Source organism: Megascapheus bottae, chromosome 13, assembly GCF_031878675.1.
Source record: "Megascapheus bottae isolate mThoBot1 chromosome 13, mThoBot2.hap1, whole genome shotgun sequence".
NCBI lineage: Eukaryota > Metazoa > Chordata > Mammalia > Rodentia > Geomyidae > Megascapheus > Megascapheus bottae.
The window spans coordinates 22163608-22182160 of NC_143521.1; the positions used below are offsets into that span (position 1 = coordinate 22163608).

The 18553-nt window shown below is 38.4% G+C and overlaps 1 protein-coding gene across 1 annotated transcript in view; it reads right to left on the reverse strand.

Moving 5' to 3' along the window:
* Positions 1–1601: 1601 nt before the first annotated feature.
* Stap1 (signal transducing adaptor family member 1) overlaps positions 1602–18553 on the reverse strand; it is a 42202-nt gene continuing 25250 nt past the window's right edge. Inside the window, exons 6-9 of the mRNA XM_090343501.1 lie at positions 18044–18172; positions 9735–9804; positions 7537–7633; positions 1602–1839 (exon numbers count right to left, since the gene is read on the reverse strand). Coding sequence (XP_090199627.1) covers positions 1778–1839; positions 7537–7633; positions 9735–9804; positions 18044–18172 — 358 coding nt within the window. The 3' untranslated portion in view covers positions 1602–1777. The remainder of the gene's footprint in view (positions 1840–7536; positions 7634–9734; positions 9805–18043; positions 18173–18553) is intronic.

Genomic DNA, 18553 nt, shown 5'->3' on the forward strand with positions numbered 1-18553 from the left:
TATGTTGATACATTTTATTGCATATAGAGTTCCAATTTCGACTTTGGAAGTTTTCTTACATTAAATGTTTTTTTTACAGAATGTGAACATTAAATATTCAGAGGTAGTAAGTAAGATATTGAAACTCATTAGTCACTTGGATATCAGCACAAAGAAGTATATATGTGTTCAATAAATACACTAACACTCAAACATTTTTTGAGCTTAAACTCAAGACCTCATGCATGTTCACTTGTTTTCTCAGCTGGCATCAAGCCATGCCTCCAGTACTAAAGCTCAAACTTTGTGCCTCAACTTTCATCATATTGACAATTTATGCCCCAACTTTCATCATATTGATGATTACTGAGTACTTAACATTGCCTTCCCGTGTGTGTGTGTGTGTGTGTGTGTGTGTGTGTGTGTGTGTGTGTGTGCATGTGCATTGGGTGTTAGGAGCGTTTCTCACTATGTAGGTGACATTCTCAAAATTACCATCCAGCTTTGGCCTCCCAAATTCTGAACTTTCCATGTGCTACCGTATCCAATCCTTCCAGCATTTTTAGAAGACATTGAAGCTAAAAGAACATTAGGAATCTTTTCTTGACATTTTTTTTTCAGATGAAGAAAGCAAAACATCCAAGTAATTAGAACCAAGAGTAGAATATAGGCTGTATCTTACAATTCTTAATTGTATAAGTGATTTGCAGATTATGTGACCGTCAAAATAGATACAAAAGTTTTTTTATTTCCAAGGGAAAAAATGGTGAAATAGTATCTGAGACTTTGTTTCACTAGATCTAGTATAGGGCTGAATGATTACAGTTACTATGTACAGTATCATATTTGTGAAGGAAATAGATGTATAGCCTTTCACCATTCTTTAAAAGGTCACTGGGCACCAGTGACTCACATCAGTAATCCTACCTTCTTAGCTAAGATCCAAGGATCAGGGTTCAAAACCAGCCTTGGAAAGAAAGTCTGTGCTACCCTTAACTTCCAATTAACCACCAAAATGCTGGAAATGGAGCTGTAGCTCAAATCGGTAGAGCACTAGGCTTGATGATAAAAGCTCAAGGACATCATCATACCCCACTGGCACCAGAAGGGGAAAAAAAAAAGATTTTATTGGTTACTTTTGAACTTCCTAAAGAGTAATATAAGTGAATAATATGAAAATTCATTACTTCTATTTACTTCCAATATTAATTACATAATACACAGTATTTCCATTGGAAAGGATATCCCCTAGTTCATATATGTCTGGCCACTGGATGACTAGTTTAAATAACTGACATTTGACAAATTAGTCAAATCAAATTTCAACAAAATCCTAATAAGATTTTGGGGAATTGATAGGATTTAAGAGAACTAATGAACCAATGTTCAGGTGGAAATTGGACAGAGGAGATGAATTTAATCAGCCTAGGAAAACAAAATTATTTGGTATCTTTTCATTGTAAATTTTTTTCAGAGGGGGGTGAATTATGTGTCTTGAAATTACCACCTAGGTGCTGTCCCTAAGCCTTTTTGTGCTCAAGGCTAGCCACAGCACCACTTCCTCTTCATTTTATGTGGGAGCGTATTTATCCTTATCCCTGCAGTCATAGTCTGTGGCTTCCCAGTGAATTTGTTTCATTCTGATAAGTTTATATGCTACATAATTTATTTCTGGTACCCAAGCAAATTACTTAGAAATTAAGATGAGGAGAATAGAGGTAACTTGGTTTAAAACTGAAAATCCTCCTTTTGAAAATATAAATTACCAAAATAGACAACTGATTTTTTATGTTTTATTTCACAGGATGTATGGATTTTTCTTCAGCTTCTCACTTCTTGCTTCTGTGTTGGGTTGTTGGCCTAGAAATTATGAGTTGAAAAGCCAGATTAATTAATAATAATAGAGGGATAAATGGTTCTTTGTTTTCCACGGGGATTTCTCATGTGTGCCTAGGACATGGTGTAGTGCGTGTAATAAATGTTAAGTGAGTAAATGCTGAATATTCAGATTTCTTTTTCATTTGTATTTTGTCCTGGACCTGGGTGTTAATGTGAATGTTTTCTTTATCTAGGCTCTGTATTTTGGGGTGTCCGTTAAACCACTAAAATCCAAAGTTAAGACAAATAAATTAAGAAAATGTCTTGGACAATTCTAATTCCATCACTGCTCTTACTTCGTGTTGTCAGAGTAGGCTGACTACTGGTACCAGTTAACAAGGGCCAAAAAAAATTACCTTTTCTTTTACTAAGAATTTTATGTGATCACATAAACTTTTTCCACATCTCCAGATTTGACCCATAATTACATGCTCTATAATTCTTCCATATTTCTCAGCTAAAGGCAAATTTGAGTGCAATAAAAAAAGACTGTAGGTTGAAGGTGTGGCTCAGATGGTAGAGCACCAGCTAATGAGCAAGAGCATGAGATAATGAGTTCAAGTTCCTGTCTTGAGTTTCAATTTCAGACAGAAAAACAAAAAAGACTCATGTCTCCCCAAAGGGTGAATTAATATAAAAATACTCCCAGTGATCAACGTTTTTTTTTTTTTTTTAAAAATAAATGTGCCACCAGATTTTAACAGAATCCAAAAGTCCATAACAATAGGAGTTGAAATATCCAAAATACAGATCAGAATTACTTGACTGAGGAATTTCTTAGTATACAAAAAGCCAAACAAACAAAAAATGTGACCAGTTCTCGACAGGAAAAACAACAAATGCCAAAGACTTTAAAGTAATATGCTTTTTGAGTTTTTCCTAAATACTCTTGATTCAAACAGGTGTCCTGAACACAAACTTAAAAACCAAACTGAGAAAGTGGAGCTGTAGCTCAACATGGTAGAGTGCTAGCCCTGAACAAAAACAGCTCAGGGATAGTGTCTAGCCATGACCAGCCAAAAAGAAGAAAAACCACACTGACATTTTCAAAACAAAATCTGAGACATAAAATGCAGAAATTCTTAATGTATTAGCGAATCAAATTTAATAATATGTAAAAAGATTTCAGAGTTGATTAAAAATTCAGTCAAGGCCTCAGGGCATTGCTCAAATAGAAGAGCACTTTGGAATCCTGAGGGCCTGCCTGAGTTCTATCTTCAGCAATGCAAATAATTAAAAAAAACATGTTAACAAAAAATACAAATAAAATGCAATGTCAACAAGAGGAAAAAACAGTCCTCTACAGATGAAGAAAATTATTCAACAACCATCTAGAATTTAAAAACAAATGGTTGTCCATACATATGTAGTAATAAAAGGTGTATTATTTTCCCACTGTAAGTGGGCAAGAGATGCTTAATCTCACCACTTCTACTCAGAATGTTGTAAACATAATAAAGCAAGAAAAATACAGATTGGAGTCAGGCACTGTGGCTCACGCCTGTAATCCTAGCTACCCAGGAGGCTGAGATCTGAGGATCGCAGTTAAAGCCACCTGCGGCGCTAAAATTGAAGAGACTCTTATCTCCAATTAAGTACTAGAAAACCGGAAATGGCACTGTGACTCTAGGGGTAGGGCGGTAGCCCTGAGCTTGAAGAGTTCAGGGACAGCACCCTAGGCCCAGAGTTCAAGCCTCATGACCAACAAAAAAAGAAAAATACACATTAGAAAGTGAAAAGTTTTACAGATGATATGATTTATTCTACATAGAGAATTATAAGGTTTTCACCAAAATAAAAGCCATTAGAAATCAATACATGAGGAAATGGAATTATGGCTCAACTGGTAAAACAACACCTTGAACAAAAGAGCTAATGGACAGTACCCAGGCCCTGAGTTCTAGCCCCACTACTGGCACAAAAGGAAAGGGACCCTTTGAAAACAGTTTTGACCATTTCTTACTAAGGTAGCTATTTACCATAAGCCAGCAATTTCTTGATATATCTAGCTTTTTTTTTTTTTTTTTTTTTTGTGCGTCATGGGGCTTGAACACTGGGCCTGGGCACTGTCCCTGAGCTCTTCAGCTCAAGGCTACTTCTGATACCCAAATGCGCCAAAGCCCCACTTCCTGTTTTCTACTGATTAATTATAAATAAGAGTCTCACTGTTCTTTAATGCCCAGGCTGGCTTTGAACCTTGATCCTCAGATTTCAGCCTGCTGAGTAGCTAGGATTACAGGCGTGAGCCACTGCACCCGGCAGTCCCAGGGCTTGAACTCGGCCTGAGCACTGGACTTGGGCTTTCTCAAGGCTAGTGCTCTACCACTTGAGCCACAGCACCACTTCCAGCTTTTTCTCTTTATGTGGTTCCAAGGACTCGAACCTGTCTTCATGCATGTTAGACAGGTACTCTACCACTAGGCTAAATTTCCGGCCTGTTTTTTTTTTAACCTGGTTGAATGCTTAAGTTTACACACACACAAATGACTATATACTTTAATAATAATTCCCCCAAACTGAAAACTAATACATTCTAATTATTGAATGGATAAAAAAAAGGATACCTTTGTACAGGGAAACATTCTGCTATTGAAGCAAGAATAAGGAAATACTGTAAACAAATGAATGTCAATGGCATGCTGAGTGGAAAAAATACATCCAGGGAAAGCCAGATTTCCTTTATGATGCTTTATGTTGTTTTCCAGAATTGGAAAGGCAGAACTAGAGATAAATATTTTTTTGTGTGGGTCACTGGGGCTTGAACTGTGGGCCTGGTCATTGTCCCTGAGCTCTTCAGCTCAAAGCTACCACCCTATCCTTTGAGTCACAGCCCCACTTCCCATTTTCGGGTGGTTAATTGGAGATAAGAGTCTCAAGAACTTTAGTACCCAGCCTGGCTTTGAACTGTGATCCTCAGATCTCAGCCTCCTGAGTAGCTAGGATTACAGGAATGAGCCACCCAGCCTAGCTAAGAACATAAGTCTTTATCATGCTGGTACAGCTGGGCCTTAAATTCGGGACTTGGGTGCTGTCTCCAAAAATTTTTGCTCAAGGTGAATGCTCTACCACTTGATCCACAACTCCACTCCTGGCTTTTTGATGTATAACTGGAGATTGAGTCTCATAGACTTTCCTGCCTGTGCTGGCTTTGAATTGCAATTCTCAAATCTCTTGAGTAGCTTGGATTACAGGTGAGTGAGCCACGAATGCTCTGCAGGATTTGATTTCTTTTTTGTCAGTTATCTTGCTTGTGTTGCTTTTCAACCACACTTAGAAGACTATACACCAAAAAGGAGTGGATTTCAAGCCAGAAGTTGATAGTTTAAGGCCAATGAGGGAAGAAAAATTGTGAGAGTCTATCTTCATCAATCAGATTTGAACATAATGGCACATACACACCTGTAATCCTACAAAGTATGAGAACTAATGATGTAGGGGAAGCAAGACCTGATCTCAAAAGTAACCAGCCAAAAATTAGCTTCAGGCCTAGCTCAGATAGTAGACCAATGGCCTAACCAAATGGAAGACCCTGAGTTCAAACCCCATTACTACATATGATATGTGGGTATCCATTAGTCATTTTTATGAGTGGTGCTCAGATATGAGATAATACAAGGTAGGTCAAAGATAAGAGTAAATAAATAGGCTCTATGAACCAGTATTTGGATAATGGAATACACTAACAGGATACACTATACATTTTTAAATAGTATTTTAAAGTCAGAAGATTCATATGTACAAGTTAAATGAATAAATGTTTCAGACTCAATAAAGGTAGAATTCTCACATGCAAGATCTGACCAAAAGTGAAATTTGCTGTTTCAAAAATCAGTGGGCCTTTGGGCCGGGAGTTTTGCCTAGTGGTTAAAGTGCTTGCCTAGCATGCACGAAGGCCCGGGTTCGATTCCTTGGTACCACATACATAGAAAAAAGCCGTAGGTGGTGCTGAGGCTCAAGTGGTAGAGCTCTAGCCTTGAGAAAGTCCAAGGACAGTGCTCAGGCCCTGAGCTCAAGCCCATGACTGGCAAAAAAAAAAAAAAAATCAGTGGGCCAGGCTGGGGAGTTTGGCCTAGTGGTAGGGTGCTTGTGGAGCATGCACAAAGACCTGGATTCAATTCCTCGGTACCACATACAGAAAAAAACCAGAAGTGGTGCTGTGGCTCAAGCAGTAGAGCTCTACCTTGAGAAAGTCAAAGACATTGCCCAGGCCCTGAGTTCAAGCCCCAGGACTTGCAAAAAAAATAATCAATGGGCCTCTTCACATTAGAAAATTTTAAAGAAAGCAAATAGTCACATCTTAGTGGTGTTTCCTATACTGAGTAGATGAGTATGCCCTAAATGAATAAGTAGGATGCTGTACTGATCATTTTTGGAAATTCAGAGTCTGGGTTTTGTGGTTTTCTATTTTGTGTGACTTCATTAGATTCATGTTTTAAGAACTCATATTTTTTTTTGCCAGTCCTGGGGCTTGAACTCAGGGCCTGGGCACCATCCTTGGGCTTTCTCAAACCTAGCACTCTACCACTAGAGCCATAGCACCACTTCAGGCTTTTTCTATATATGTTGTACCAAGGAATAAAACCCAGGGCTTCATACATGCACTCTACCACTAGGCAACACTCACAGCCCCCAAAACTTAGATTTTTAAACTCACTGTTGTTTTAAAGAGACTTTTCAGATAAGCCCCTGGTGTAAGTAGCCAAACAAACTTGTTTCTCCTTATAATATGTAGGAACAGAAATTACTCTGAAACAGAAGGCCAAACAAGCTGGAGATATCTTATCTTTCCTACTTACATTTTGCCCAAAGACCTTGTAACTAGGGATTGTTGAAAAGAATAATGAGAAACCATTATGCTCAACTAGCCTTGCTCTGGCCAAAAACTGGCATGCGGACAGCCCATGCCATGGGGCGGTCAACTGTGCAGTTGCATAGGGTCCTGTGTTCAGCTTAATGATTTGCTATCATTTCTTTGAAATTCTTAATTTATAAACCATGAGGCTCACAAATTGTGTAGCTGATCCTAACTACACTATCTGTTAGCCTTCACTATCTGTTCCTTTCTTGCTACATTTTATCTTTATAATGAAATAAAACTCATTCACAGATCATCTAACACCTAAGAACCAATTGAATAGTCTCTCCTCAATCCTCACATTTTTTTATCTTGACTGAAGCATCACATACTGTTGACAAACCATCCCTGTACATTTCTTGTTTGGTTTCTGTGACTATTTGAATATGATTCTGTATTTATTTATTTAGTTTTGGTCAGTTGTGGGGCTTGGACTCTGGGCCTGGGCGCTGTTCCTGAGCTCTTCAGCTGAAGGCTACCACCCTACCCCTTGAGGTTCAGCGCCACTTCTGATTTTCTAGTGGTTAATTGGAGAGAAGTGTCTCAGTCTTTAGTGCTTATTTTCTCTTATCTCTGAACTTCTTAATAAAGCCAATAAAACGTTAGAATAAAGTTAATAGCTACAATGCATGCCTTGTATCCATGAAAATATCTTGGTACTCCCTTATTTTCCCTCACTCAATGACAAAATGAGTTCTAAATGGATAATTTAAAAGGTTATTTACAGTTCCCATGTGGTTGGTGTTACAAATCATACCTCAGGCATTTGGGGTAGGGAGAGTGGATTGTTTTGTTTTTCTAAGCACAGCAAAGGAAGAACTTACCAAAGTTTTCATCAGTTGCATATATAAATGGTCTTAAATTTCCTCCAGTCTCTTTCACAAAATAATCAATGACACTGAACAGATTTGGGAGTGTCACCTGCATACAGAGGAAATGAAAGGCTGAGTGTCATCTGGTAAAGAAAGAAAGAGCATACTGGCACACACCAGCAATTCCAACTACTAGGCCAGTGGAGATAGGAGAATGATGGCTTATTACCAGCCCGGGCAAACAAACAAACAAAGTATGGTAGTACCTGCCTATTATCTCAGTTACTGGAGGTAGAAATAATAAGCCAGGAGTAGCCTAGTGGTAGTGTGCTCACTTAGCATGCACAAAACCCTAAGTTCTATTCCCCAGAACCACATTCAGAGAAAAAGTTCAAGTGGTGCTGTGGCTCAAGTGGCTTTGTGATCAAATGATTGTTGGTACTGTAACTGCTTCCTAGTCCCTGGAGATTTGCTAGCTTTTCTGAATGTTTATTATAGGAGCATTCAGTATTCTTACACTCAAAAAAAAATTTTTTTTTGGTTGTGGGACTTGAACCCCCCACCTGGGCACTGCCCCTGAGCTCTTCAGCTCAAGGCTACAGTCCTACCCCTTGAACCACAGCACCACTTCCGGTTTCTGGTGGTTAATTGGAGAGTGAGTCGGACTTTTTGGTCTGGCTTTGTAACTCCATCCTCAGTTCTCAGCCTCCTGAGTAACTAGGATTACAGGCATGACCCATCACGCTCAGCTACTCAGTTCATTTTTGTGTAAGTTCGACACAGTTGAGTTCCTCTACCAGAAGCCAAAGAACCCTTAAGGCTAGAGAATGTACGTAGTTTAATATTTCAAACAAGATAATTTATGTCTAAGAGTAATTGAAACCTGTCCTTCCTACTTTTATAAAAGTAAAATTTAAGCCTAAGTATAAATCATTTTAATGATTTCTTCTTCCTTTTCAACTATGTATAGGAAAAATGTCATTAAAACACAATCAAGCTGGGTGCTAGTGGCTCATGCCTGTAATCCTAGCTACTCAGGACATTGAGATGTGCGGATCATAGTTGAAAGCCGTCCCAAGCCAGAAAGTCCATGAAACTCTTATCTCCAGTTAACCATTAGAAAACTGGAAATGACACTGTGGCTCAAGGGTTAGGCAGTAGCCTTGAGCAGAAGAGCTTGGGGACAGTGCCCAGGCTGAGTTCAAGCCCCATAACCACCAAAATAAATAAATAAATATGAATGAATGAATAAATAAATAAATAAATAAAGCAATTTAGTAGAGAGCTTGTGAAAGGGAAAGTAAGAAGTGAAGAGTTAATTTTCTTTCCATGGTTTACTATACAAGTTAATGACAGAAATGAGCCCAGTACACCAGTTACAAAAGGTGTAGCAACTACATCATTCTTCTCTGATGTTGCTCCTAACACGTTGATTATTTGGACAATCCTTTAGACTTGTTCTTTGCCTTCTTCTTAGAACTTTGCTCCAGCCAGGGGTGGTGACTCACACCTATAATCCTAGCTACTCTGAAGGCTGAGATCTGAGGATCAATGTTCAAAGCCAGCCTGGGCATAAAAGGACCTGAGACTCTTATCTCCAATTAACCTCTAGAAAATAGGAAGTGGGGATGGCTCAAGGGTAGGTGGTAGCCTTGAGCTGAAGAACTCAAGGACAGTGCCCAGGCCAAGTTCAAGCACCATGGCCCACAAAAAGAAGAAGAAAGAAGAAGAAGAAAGAAGAGGAGGAGGAGGAGGAGGAGGAGGAAGAGGAGGAGGAGGAGGAGGGAAGAACTTTGCTCTAATATGGATAGAGAAAAGATCCAAGAATCTCTGAAAAGCATCCCTGGCAAAGCTGGAAGTTGAAAAATTACCGACTCTCCAGGGTTAAAGTTGAACTATAAGAAATTTGATCACCACAGTAGGCATAGAGAAAGAAACCAGAAGATCAATTTTAAAGAAATATAGATACCTTCAATATCCACTAGATCTATTAAGTGCTATTCAGGAACATCTTTCCTGGTTCAGTCTTCTTATCACTGCACCTGTTATCACAAGCTATATTTGTTGTTGTTTTTCAGGTATCGTGGCCTGTACTCAAAGCCTTTTTTTTTTTCCTCAAGGATGATGTTTCACTACTTGAGTCAAGCCTCTAGTTCCAGCTTTTTTTTGCCACAAAGGGAAGGTTCATCAACAAAGAAATAGTTACTTACAGGTTTTTCCAGTTCAATGGTGTAGTTTTTTCCCATGCTCACCACTTTGTAGTGCTTGATTCTTGGCATACTAAAATTGAACAAGAATATAAATTAAAAGGAGCAGACATTGGACCCATATAGTAAGACTCTATGCCTGTGACTACAGTCTGACAAAAGAAATCCTTAGCAGCCTTTTTGATTTTTGGTCTAGTTTACTATGTCTCTTTGGAAGAAGTGGGATACCCACAGGATGGAGCAAATCTACATCATAGAATACATGAATGAAAAACACCAAAGGAGAAAGAAATAACTAAAGATCTTTCAGGAAGAAATAATTTTCTTGGGCCCAGGAGCGTAGCCTAGTGGTAGAGTGCTCATGTGGTAGAGTGCTTGAGTAGCATGCATGAAGCCTTTGGTTTGATTCCTAGGTACCACATATACTGAAAAAGCCAGAAGTGGCACTGTAACTCAAGCGACAGAGCATTAGACCTGAGCAAAAAAGTGTCCCAAGGACAGTGCCCAGGCCCTGAGTTCAAATGCCAGGACTGGAAAAAAAATAAGAAAAATAATTTTCTTTTTTTATGTTTACATTAAAAAAAATTATTTTATTATCAGAGCGATGTGTAGAGGGGTTATAGTTACATTTGTCAGGTAGTAAATACATGAATTCTTGGACATTGTTACCCCTCCCCATGTTTTTCTCCCCCACTTTCCCTTCCCCACCCCCAGAAATAATTTTCTTAAATGTCAGCAACCTATAAAGTAGATATCATAAAATTTTTCATAGGAGTATGCAAATCAAATTATATATTATATATAGTACATTTATAGCATTCATCTTAAAAGAGAAAATGAAAAAATATATTTTTGAGGCAAAATGGTTTCTATATTACTTCATTAGTCATCCAACCAGACAGCATCCCCTATCTGTTATTACTGATAACTTATGTACCACCATCTACCACTGCTTATCTGGAGACTCACAGATAAGAAAAACGCTAAGCCCAATATAGTGTACAGGTGGGAGAATAAATGTGATAGATGGGTCTTTATGTCTTCCTCTTCTACAGTTCCATAGCTCTTCATTATTACCAGCCTAAGCACATAGCATCTTCTTAATTTTTAACCTGCTTAAGTAAAAAGGAACACATTCTACTCATCTTTGCATTCCAGCATTAAGCGCACAATAAAGATTTATGAATTTATGGATAGCTCATCTTGTAGTGTTATCGGCTAGAACTGAACCAATTTATGCTGAAATCAGTATCCTTGCTTTGAAAAAAATTGTGTGTTTTCTTGAATTGCTTTGATTTAGATGGCAAGAACATTTAGAGCAAAATCTTTTTCTAATAGTGAAAGCTTAATAGGTTTTATTTTGACACAATTTGTTCGAATGATAAATTAACTTTTGTTCCATGTTTCAGAAACTTTCCCAAAATTATCCACCAAGGGCCTCTTCATTTGTTCTCCTATTTCTTCTTCTTTTGGGGGGGGAGGGAGCCATGGGGCCTGACCTTTGGGCCTGGACACTGTCCCAGAGCTCTTCAGCTAAAGGCTACTGCCCTACCCCTGGGCCTGGGTGTTGTCCCTGAGCTCTTCAGCTCTATACTAACACCCTTCTCCTTGAGTTGCAGCCACACTTCTTGTTTTCTAGTGATTAGTTGGAGCTAAGAGTCTCACATTCTTTAGTGCCCAGGCTGGCTTTGAACCTTGAGCCTCAGATCTCAGCCTCCTGAGTAGCTAGGATTACAAGTGTGAGCTACCGCACCCGGATTATTCTCACATTTCTTTAAAAAAAAAAAAAAAGGTTCCTCCATTCCCAATTCATAGAGCTGAACTATATGGGATGCTTCTATTTAATAGACACTCTCCTTAGCCTCTCAACTGCGTATCATGTTAGGAAACAATGAGCTAATTTGGTCTCTCTCTAAAACATAAGTTAAAGCCCTCTTCTTTCCTACCATTCACAAACTGCCCAATTTCCATATCCTCTAAAGCAATTCCTGCATCCTCTAAAGTAATGTCATTGCTAGTCTTCAGAAAGTTCTTTTTAGTTTTTCAATACTGGGAGTTGACCTCGGGGCCTCATACATCCAGGGCTGGATGTTATCCCTGGAGCCAAGCTTGCAGCCCGTTTTGCTTTAAGTTATTTTTCAGGTAAGGTTTTACAGTTTCTGTCTCAGCTGGCATCTGACTACACTTCTACCTGCAACTCCCACAGAGCAGACATTGTGACAGAGATGTAACACAATTAGCTTATTTGTGGGATCTTGCTAACATTTTGCCTGGGCTGGCTTCCCTATCTCTGCTTCCCAAATAGTTGGGATCACAGCTTTCAGGAACTGACTCCAATTCTGGTTCTGTTATGTATGTTCTCTGAACCTCCATATTTAAATCTGTGGAATGGAGATGGGATGGCTAACTTCACATGGGGGCCCTTCACAGGGCCTCTTGCACACTTAAGCTCTCAGTAAATTCTAATTCTTTTTTTTTTTCAGTCCTGGGGCTTGAACTCAGGAACTGTGCACTGTGCTTGGGCCCTTCTCAATGGGCTTTCCTCAAGGCTAGTGCTCTACCACTTACGCAAAAGCACCACATCCATGTATGTGATACTGAGATATCCAGCTTTGGTCTTCGTGCATGCTAGGCAAGCAGTCTTACACTAGGTCAAACTCCCAGACCCAGATTTTTTTAAAATTATATTTTAAATGTATTATTTGAATTTGGTAGATCTTATAAGTGTCAGGTAATTCATTGTAAAATATTAAAAATATTGTCAATCTGGCTTTTTAAATTGTACTTGACAGAAATGTTTGTTAGCACTCCAGCCAGTGCCCAGAGGGACAATGACTCTTAATAACAGCCACACATCATCATGATCATGATAATAATCCTCCTCCTCCTTATCATCATCCTTTATGGTGAAACTTTTGGAGGAAAAATGACAAAGATTCATAAAGTCTCTTCAACATTTTGAGTAAAAGGACTAAATTCTGAAGCAAAACTGAGGCAGATAGCCATAATTCCATTAAGGAGCTAAGAATGTGATTTCCTGATACATTGCTTGCCCTGCATATGTAAAGCCCTGGGTTTGATTCCTCAGGACCACATAACAGAAAAAGCCAGAAGTGTTCTGGAGCTCAAGTGGTAGAGGCCCAGCCTTGTGCAAAAGAAGTTCAAGGACAGTGCTTAGGTACCAGAGTTCAAGCCCCAAGGCTGGAAAAAAAAAAGAAAGAAAGGAAATTCCATTAAAATCACTTTGGCTTTAATTCTCATTTTGGCCTTTATTCTTTCACACTTTGTTTTGGTTTGGTGTTCCAGAAGAATAAATAGACATGAAACATCAAGACTGATAAACTTTGCTACTTTGAAATTTTTGACTATACTCTCAAAACTGAAGTGAATGTTGTGTGGCCTTAACTGTGGTTATAAGTACTCATTCTTTACTTCTGTCCTCAATTTTTGCAGAAAAATACATTTTGGATAAATACAATCTACTTCTGCTTTAGCCAATGGCTAAAATGTCTGTAAAGTTATTATGGCATTTAATCATAAATGAGAATAGTTTTATGTCTTATAAATTCATGTGCCCTGGGAAATAAAGATAGATAGCATTCTTTGACGAAGAGAGGAGTCACTTGATAATTTGGCACTGCCAGTCTTGTTTATTCCTGAGAACAAGCTTCCTCCCACAGTTGGTCTGTTGGCATACGCAACATTCTGCTTTGTAAACCAACTTGTCCTTTTCAGTCAGTGTTTTACCAGTCACACTCCCCTAACTTGCATGGCTGATCATTTCTCCAATAACCTCTGATGCAAGAGGACAAATTGGTTTTGTGGGAAATAGAGGTGCTGGCTAGTAGCTTGAGTGAAAGGACTAAATTCTATCAGCTCTTGGTATTAAATATCATACCATAACAAACCAGAATGCTAATACTCCTTCCTGTGCTGTCCTTAAAAATTAAGTGATTGGGCCGGGAGTTTGGCCTAGTGGTATACTGCTTGCCTAGCATGCACAAAAATCCGGATTCAATTCCTTGGTACCACATACATAGAAAAGCTGGAAGTGGTGCTGTGGCTCAAGTGGTAGAGCTCTAACCTTGAGAAAGCCCAAGGACAGTGCTCAGGGCCTAAGTTCAAGCCCTGGGACTAGCAAAAAAAAAAAAAAATGAAGTGAGCCAATATACAGAAGATAAGCTGGGCACAGTAGCTACTGCCTGTAATCCTACTACTCAGTAGGCTGATATCTGAGGATCATGGTTCAAAGCCATCCCAGACACTAAAGTCCTTGAGGCACTTACTTCTACTTAACCATCAGAAAACCAGAAGTGGCACTGTGGCTACAGGGGTAGGGTGATAGCCTTGAGCTGAAGAACTCAGGGACAATGCCCAGGCCCAGAGTTCAAGCTCCACGACTGACAAAAAAGAAGAAGAAGAAGAAGAAGAAGAAGAAGAAGAAGAAGAAGAAGGAGGAGGAGGAGGAGGAGGAGGAGGAGGAGGAGGAGGAGGAGGAGGAGGAGGAGGAGGAGGAGGAGGAGGAAGAGGAGGAGGAAGAGGAGGAGGGGGAGGAGGAGAAGAAGAAGGAGAAGGAGAAGGAGAAGGAGAAGGAGAAGAAGAAGAAGAAGAAGAAGAAGAAGAAGAAGAAGAAGAAGAAGAAGAAGAAGAAGAAGAAGAAGAAATAAAATACAGACATACATTCAAAACAAGCCTCTTGGTGCATCAGAGAAAACAGATTATCATCCTCGCCATTATGGCTATCTTTGGCTTACTAGAAAAATTGAGTTAAATAATAAGTTCGAATTTCTAAGCTACTTCAGTGTATAAACTCTTCTAAAACCTGAATTGTTACATACAGACCCCAGTGTGAGAGGACTTTTGTTTGGCCATCACACCTCATTTCTTTCTTTCTAAATATGAACTAAGGAGTTACTTTTTATCAAATATTACACTATGTTAAGACCATCAGCAGACATCAATCTAGACGTGAGCTTACTAAAAGTGGAATGATGGAAATTTGATATGAACTCCTTTGCCACATTCTTTTTTTCTTTTTTGCCAATCCTGAGGGTTGAACTCAGGGCCTGAGCACTGTCCTTAGACACTTTTTGCTCAAAGCTAGCACTCTGCCATCTGAACCACAACGCCACTTCTGGCTTTTTCTGTGTATCTGGTACCAGGGAATCAAACCCAGGCTTCGTTTATGCTAGTCGAGCACTCTACCACTGGGCCACGTTCCTCTGCCACATTGTTTCATATGAGTTTAAAATATAACTAAAATACAAGACGAATGAAACTGAAAGTTGGACATAAAATTCAGCTCCCAAGTAAAGACACTGATTGCATTTGGTCATAATCTAATGTGTAGCAGAAACTGCTAGCATTTCTCTTAAGCTTAATTGTGCAAAAAATGAAATGTAGACTACTTTCTTAAAAAAGGGCATGCTGTGTTGAATTTTGGGTGATGGCGCACCTTTTTGCAGAAGTAAACTCACTTGCAGAGAATAAAGAGGAATAAAAAGAAAGTATTGTGCAAAAATATAAACAGAATTTTAAAAGCCATCTTTTAACATGCCCCAAATTCTGAAGGGTTTGTCCATTTCATGCAGAATTGTAACACAGAGTTCACATGAAAACAGATCAGACACAGACCAAGAAAGGAATGCACAGAAGGGGAGGTAGACTCAGTCACTCTTTTGTCTGACCTAATTTTGCTTTCACCCAATTAAATTCTTTCTTTTTAACAAAGTTGGTCGTTGGACACTATATTAAAGATGAATGGGAATGGGAACTAAAAACTGGGAGAAAGCAACAGAAAGAATGACACTAATCAAAAATAATTATATGCCTTACGTGGCATATAACTGTAACCTCTCTGTGCATCACGTTTATAATAACAATAAAAATATTAAATACTGGGGAAAAAAGCTGTACATGATGGTGCACACATGTAGTCTTATCTCCTCAGGAAGTAGAGGTGAAAGGATCAAGGTTTAAGAACTGCCTCTGTTTGAGCTCTCTGTAGAGTCGATTAAACTTCAGTTAATTCTTATAAGGGCTTGCATATCACCCAGTGTGTTTATGTACAGAGTTACAGACACATTCTAGCTTTCACAGATGAGGAAATTCATGCAACCTTTGTATCTCTGAGTCTAGTACAACTACCTGATGATGATGATAAATTATTTTGTAAAATGAAGCCACAAAAAGATTGACAGATGTTCATTGTAGAAAAATACACCCAGAGAGACCCACATCCATACAGAACTACAATCTGGTTTAACCATCTAATATTCTTGTTGCCTGATACAATGCACATACCAACTATATAAAGACAAATGTCTATTTATATGGTATAAGGCAAGTCAATGAATTTTCTTAAAATATAAGGTTATAACTTACTAGATATAAGGGTTAATACATTGAGCCACCATTTTAATTTTTTTCAGAAATGATTATTTCTTTACTGTTTTTATTGGCTCTCAAAATCTACACATTTAGTATATTTAGAATAACAAATATTGATGGCATAGATTGATTTATTGGTAGATGGGTTATAATAAATACATTGTGTGCTATCCCCACAAGAATAGCAAACTCAAGAGTAGAAGTCTTTGTTATGCTTCTATATGAGACATTTATCCAATATTTAGTACAAAAGTTTAAAAAAGCCTCTATAGTTTCAATTGTATAATCAGTTATGGAAATGTTAACTGAGTCAGAATTCTTATTGAAAACTGGAGTGCTTCTACATTTTACAATTAAGTATTTAATTTTATCAAATTTAACTCATTTTATCAGAAAAAAGCACTAACCTTAGCAAGAGAGTTATAAGCAGTCCTTATCATAGATTTAATCACATTGCATCAATACTTATGGGGTCCTCATGTCACTCTTGTGCCTACAGTGACCTGAGGGGCTTTGTGTAGTCTCCTCCTGCCCACCTCTGGAATCAACTCCTACACCTTTGCTCCGTACTCTGCCTCAGACACATGGCCTCTGCTTCGTGAACAAACCAAGCATTCTTCTGGTTCAGGGTACAGGCACTTGCTGTCTGGAACATTCTTGCCTCAGATGCTGGCCTGGTTTTTTCCCTCACTCTCTTTGGGTCTCTACTTAGACACTAATGAGCCAGTATTGTGGTATACTCTTGTAATCTCAGCATTTGGGAGGCTAAACCAGCTGGGTTACATAGACAGTGTCTCATAAAGAAAAAAATATGACTTAATGAAGTAGGTCTTCCATGAGCACTCTGTATTAAAATAATAACAAGTACCTCTTATCCTGCTCTATTTTGTGACATAAAATCAACATATATTTGATTCTGTTCTATATTTACTTATTTACTTCTATCCTGTGTAGGTTTATAAGCATGTGAATTCAATGTCAACTCTATTGGGGTTGTCTGATTTTTTTTCTCCTTTTTTGATTACTATCTTTAAGTAGTTGTACAAAAGAGTTGCAATTTAACAATATATATGAAATATTTATATATTCATATATGAAAGCAATATATCATGATCAGTGTCACCCCTGACAACATACCCACCCATTCTCTCACTCTTTTGTTTTTCCTTTCTTTTTTTTGTTGTTGGTCACGAAGTTTGAACTTGGCCTGGGCGCTGTCCCTGAGCTTTTCAGCTCAAGGCTACTGCCTTACCCTTGAGCCAAGCCCCACTTCCCATTTTCTAGAGGTTAATTGGAGATGAGTCCCAGGTCTTTTTGTGCCTAGGCTGGCTTTGAACCTTGATCCTCAGATCTCAGCCTCCAGAGTAGCTAGGATTACAGACGAGCCACCGTGCTTGGCTCCCTCGCCCTTCTTAATTTGGTAAGCTATACATTGGATTCTTAACTCCATTCTCCCCTTCCCATTTATCTACACTTTGTCTCTTAACCCCCCTGGTACCCCTTCTGAATACCTGTTGCTTTATTTAGCTGAATTTGGATTTTTCCTTCCTAAGGAATTACACTATTTTGAGTTCTATATCTCCAGTTCCTAGAGAAATACTTGACATACAATAACTTCTCAGTAAATATTTGCTGAATTAAATGACTAAACAACTATATCCAGGACTGAAGTAATTTTGTCTTACTGTAAGTACCACCTTTGGTGATATATATATATACACATACACATATGTATATATTATACATACATACATATATAGGTTTATATGTTTATAATGGGACTCCCTTCCTAATATTGTTTTTATATATAGGTCCCAATAAAACACATCACAAATACAGACACAGATGTGATTGTCTGTGCCTTGGATTTTAAGGTGACACAATGATTTTAACAATTCTATACATGTCTTAATCAAACATACTCTATCTCCTGCCGGACAGTGATGGAATAGTTTCTACTGTCACTACCAGGCCTCAGGATCATATTTCCCAAAGAAGGATTCTTCTCCAGCATCTCAGTTGCTTCTTTCCGGGAAACTTCATAAAAACATCTATAGAGGTAAGATTTCAAAAAAAATAATTTAACTAATAAAGATAATTTCTTGAAAATAATACAAGGAAAATACCTTTGACAAACCAGGTGTGGTGCCCCACACATGTAAGGGGAAGGTAGCAGAGTCATGAGTTTGAGGCCAGCCTCGGCTATACAGCAAAACCTTGTCTCAAAAAACAAAATACCTTTGAGAAGTATAACTGTTTTGTTAGCACTTCAAGTTTTATGGTAATAATTATATAATTGAAATCATCTATTATAAAGATTGAGACATCATGACTGTGCTAACTCCAAGGAAATCCTTTCCATCCTTATTCTCTCAAACATCCTTTTCTGTTTTTTCTCTTGTTGTTTGACTGTTTCCCTTTAGCATGCTTGG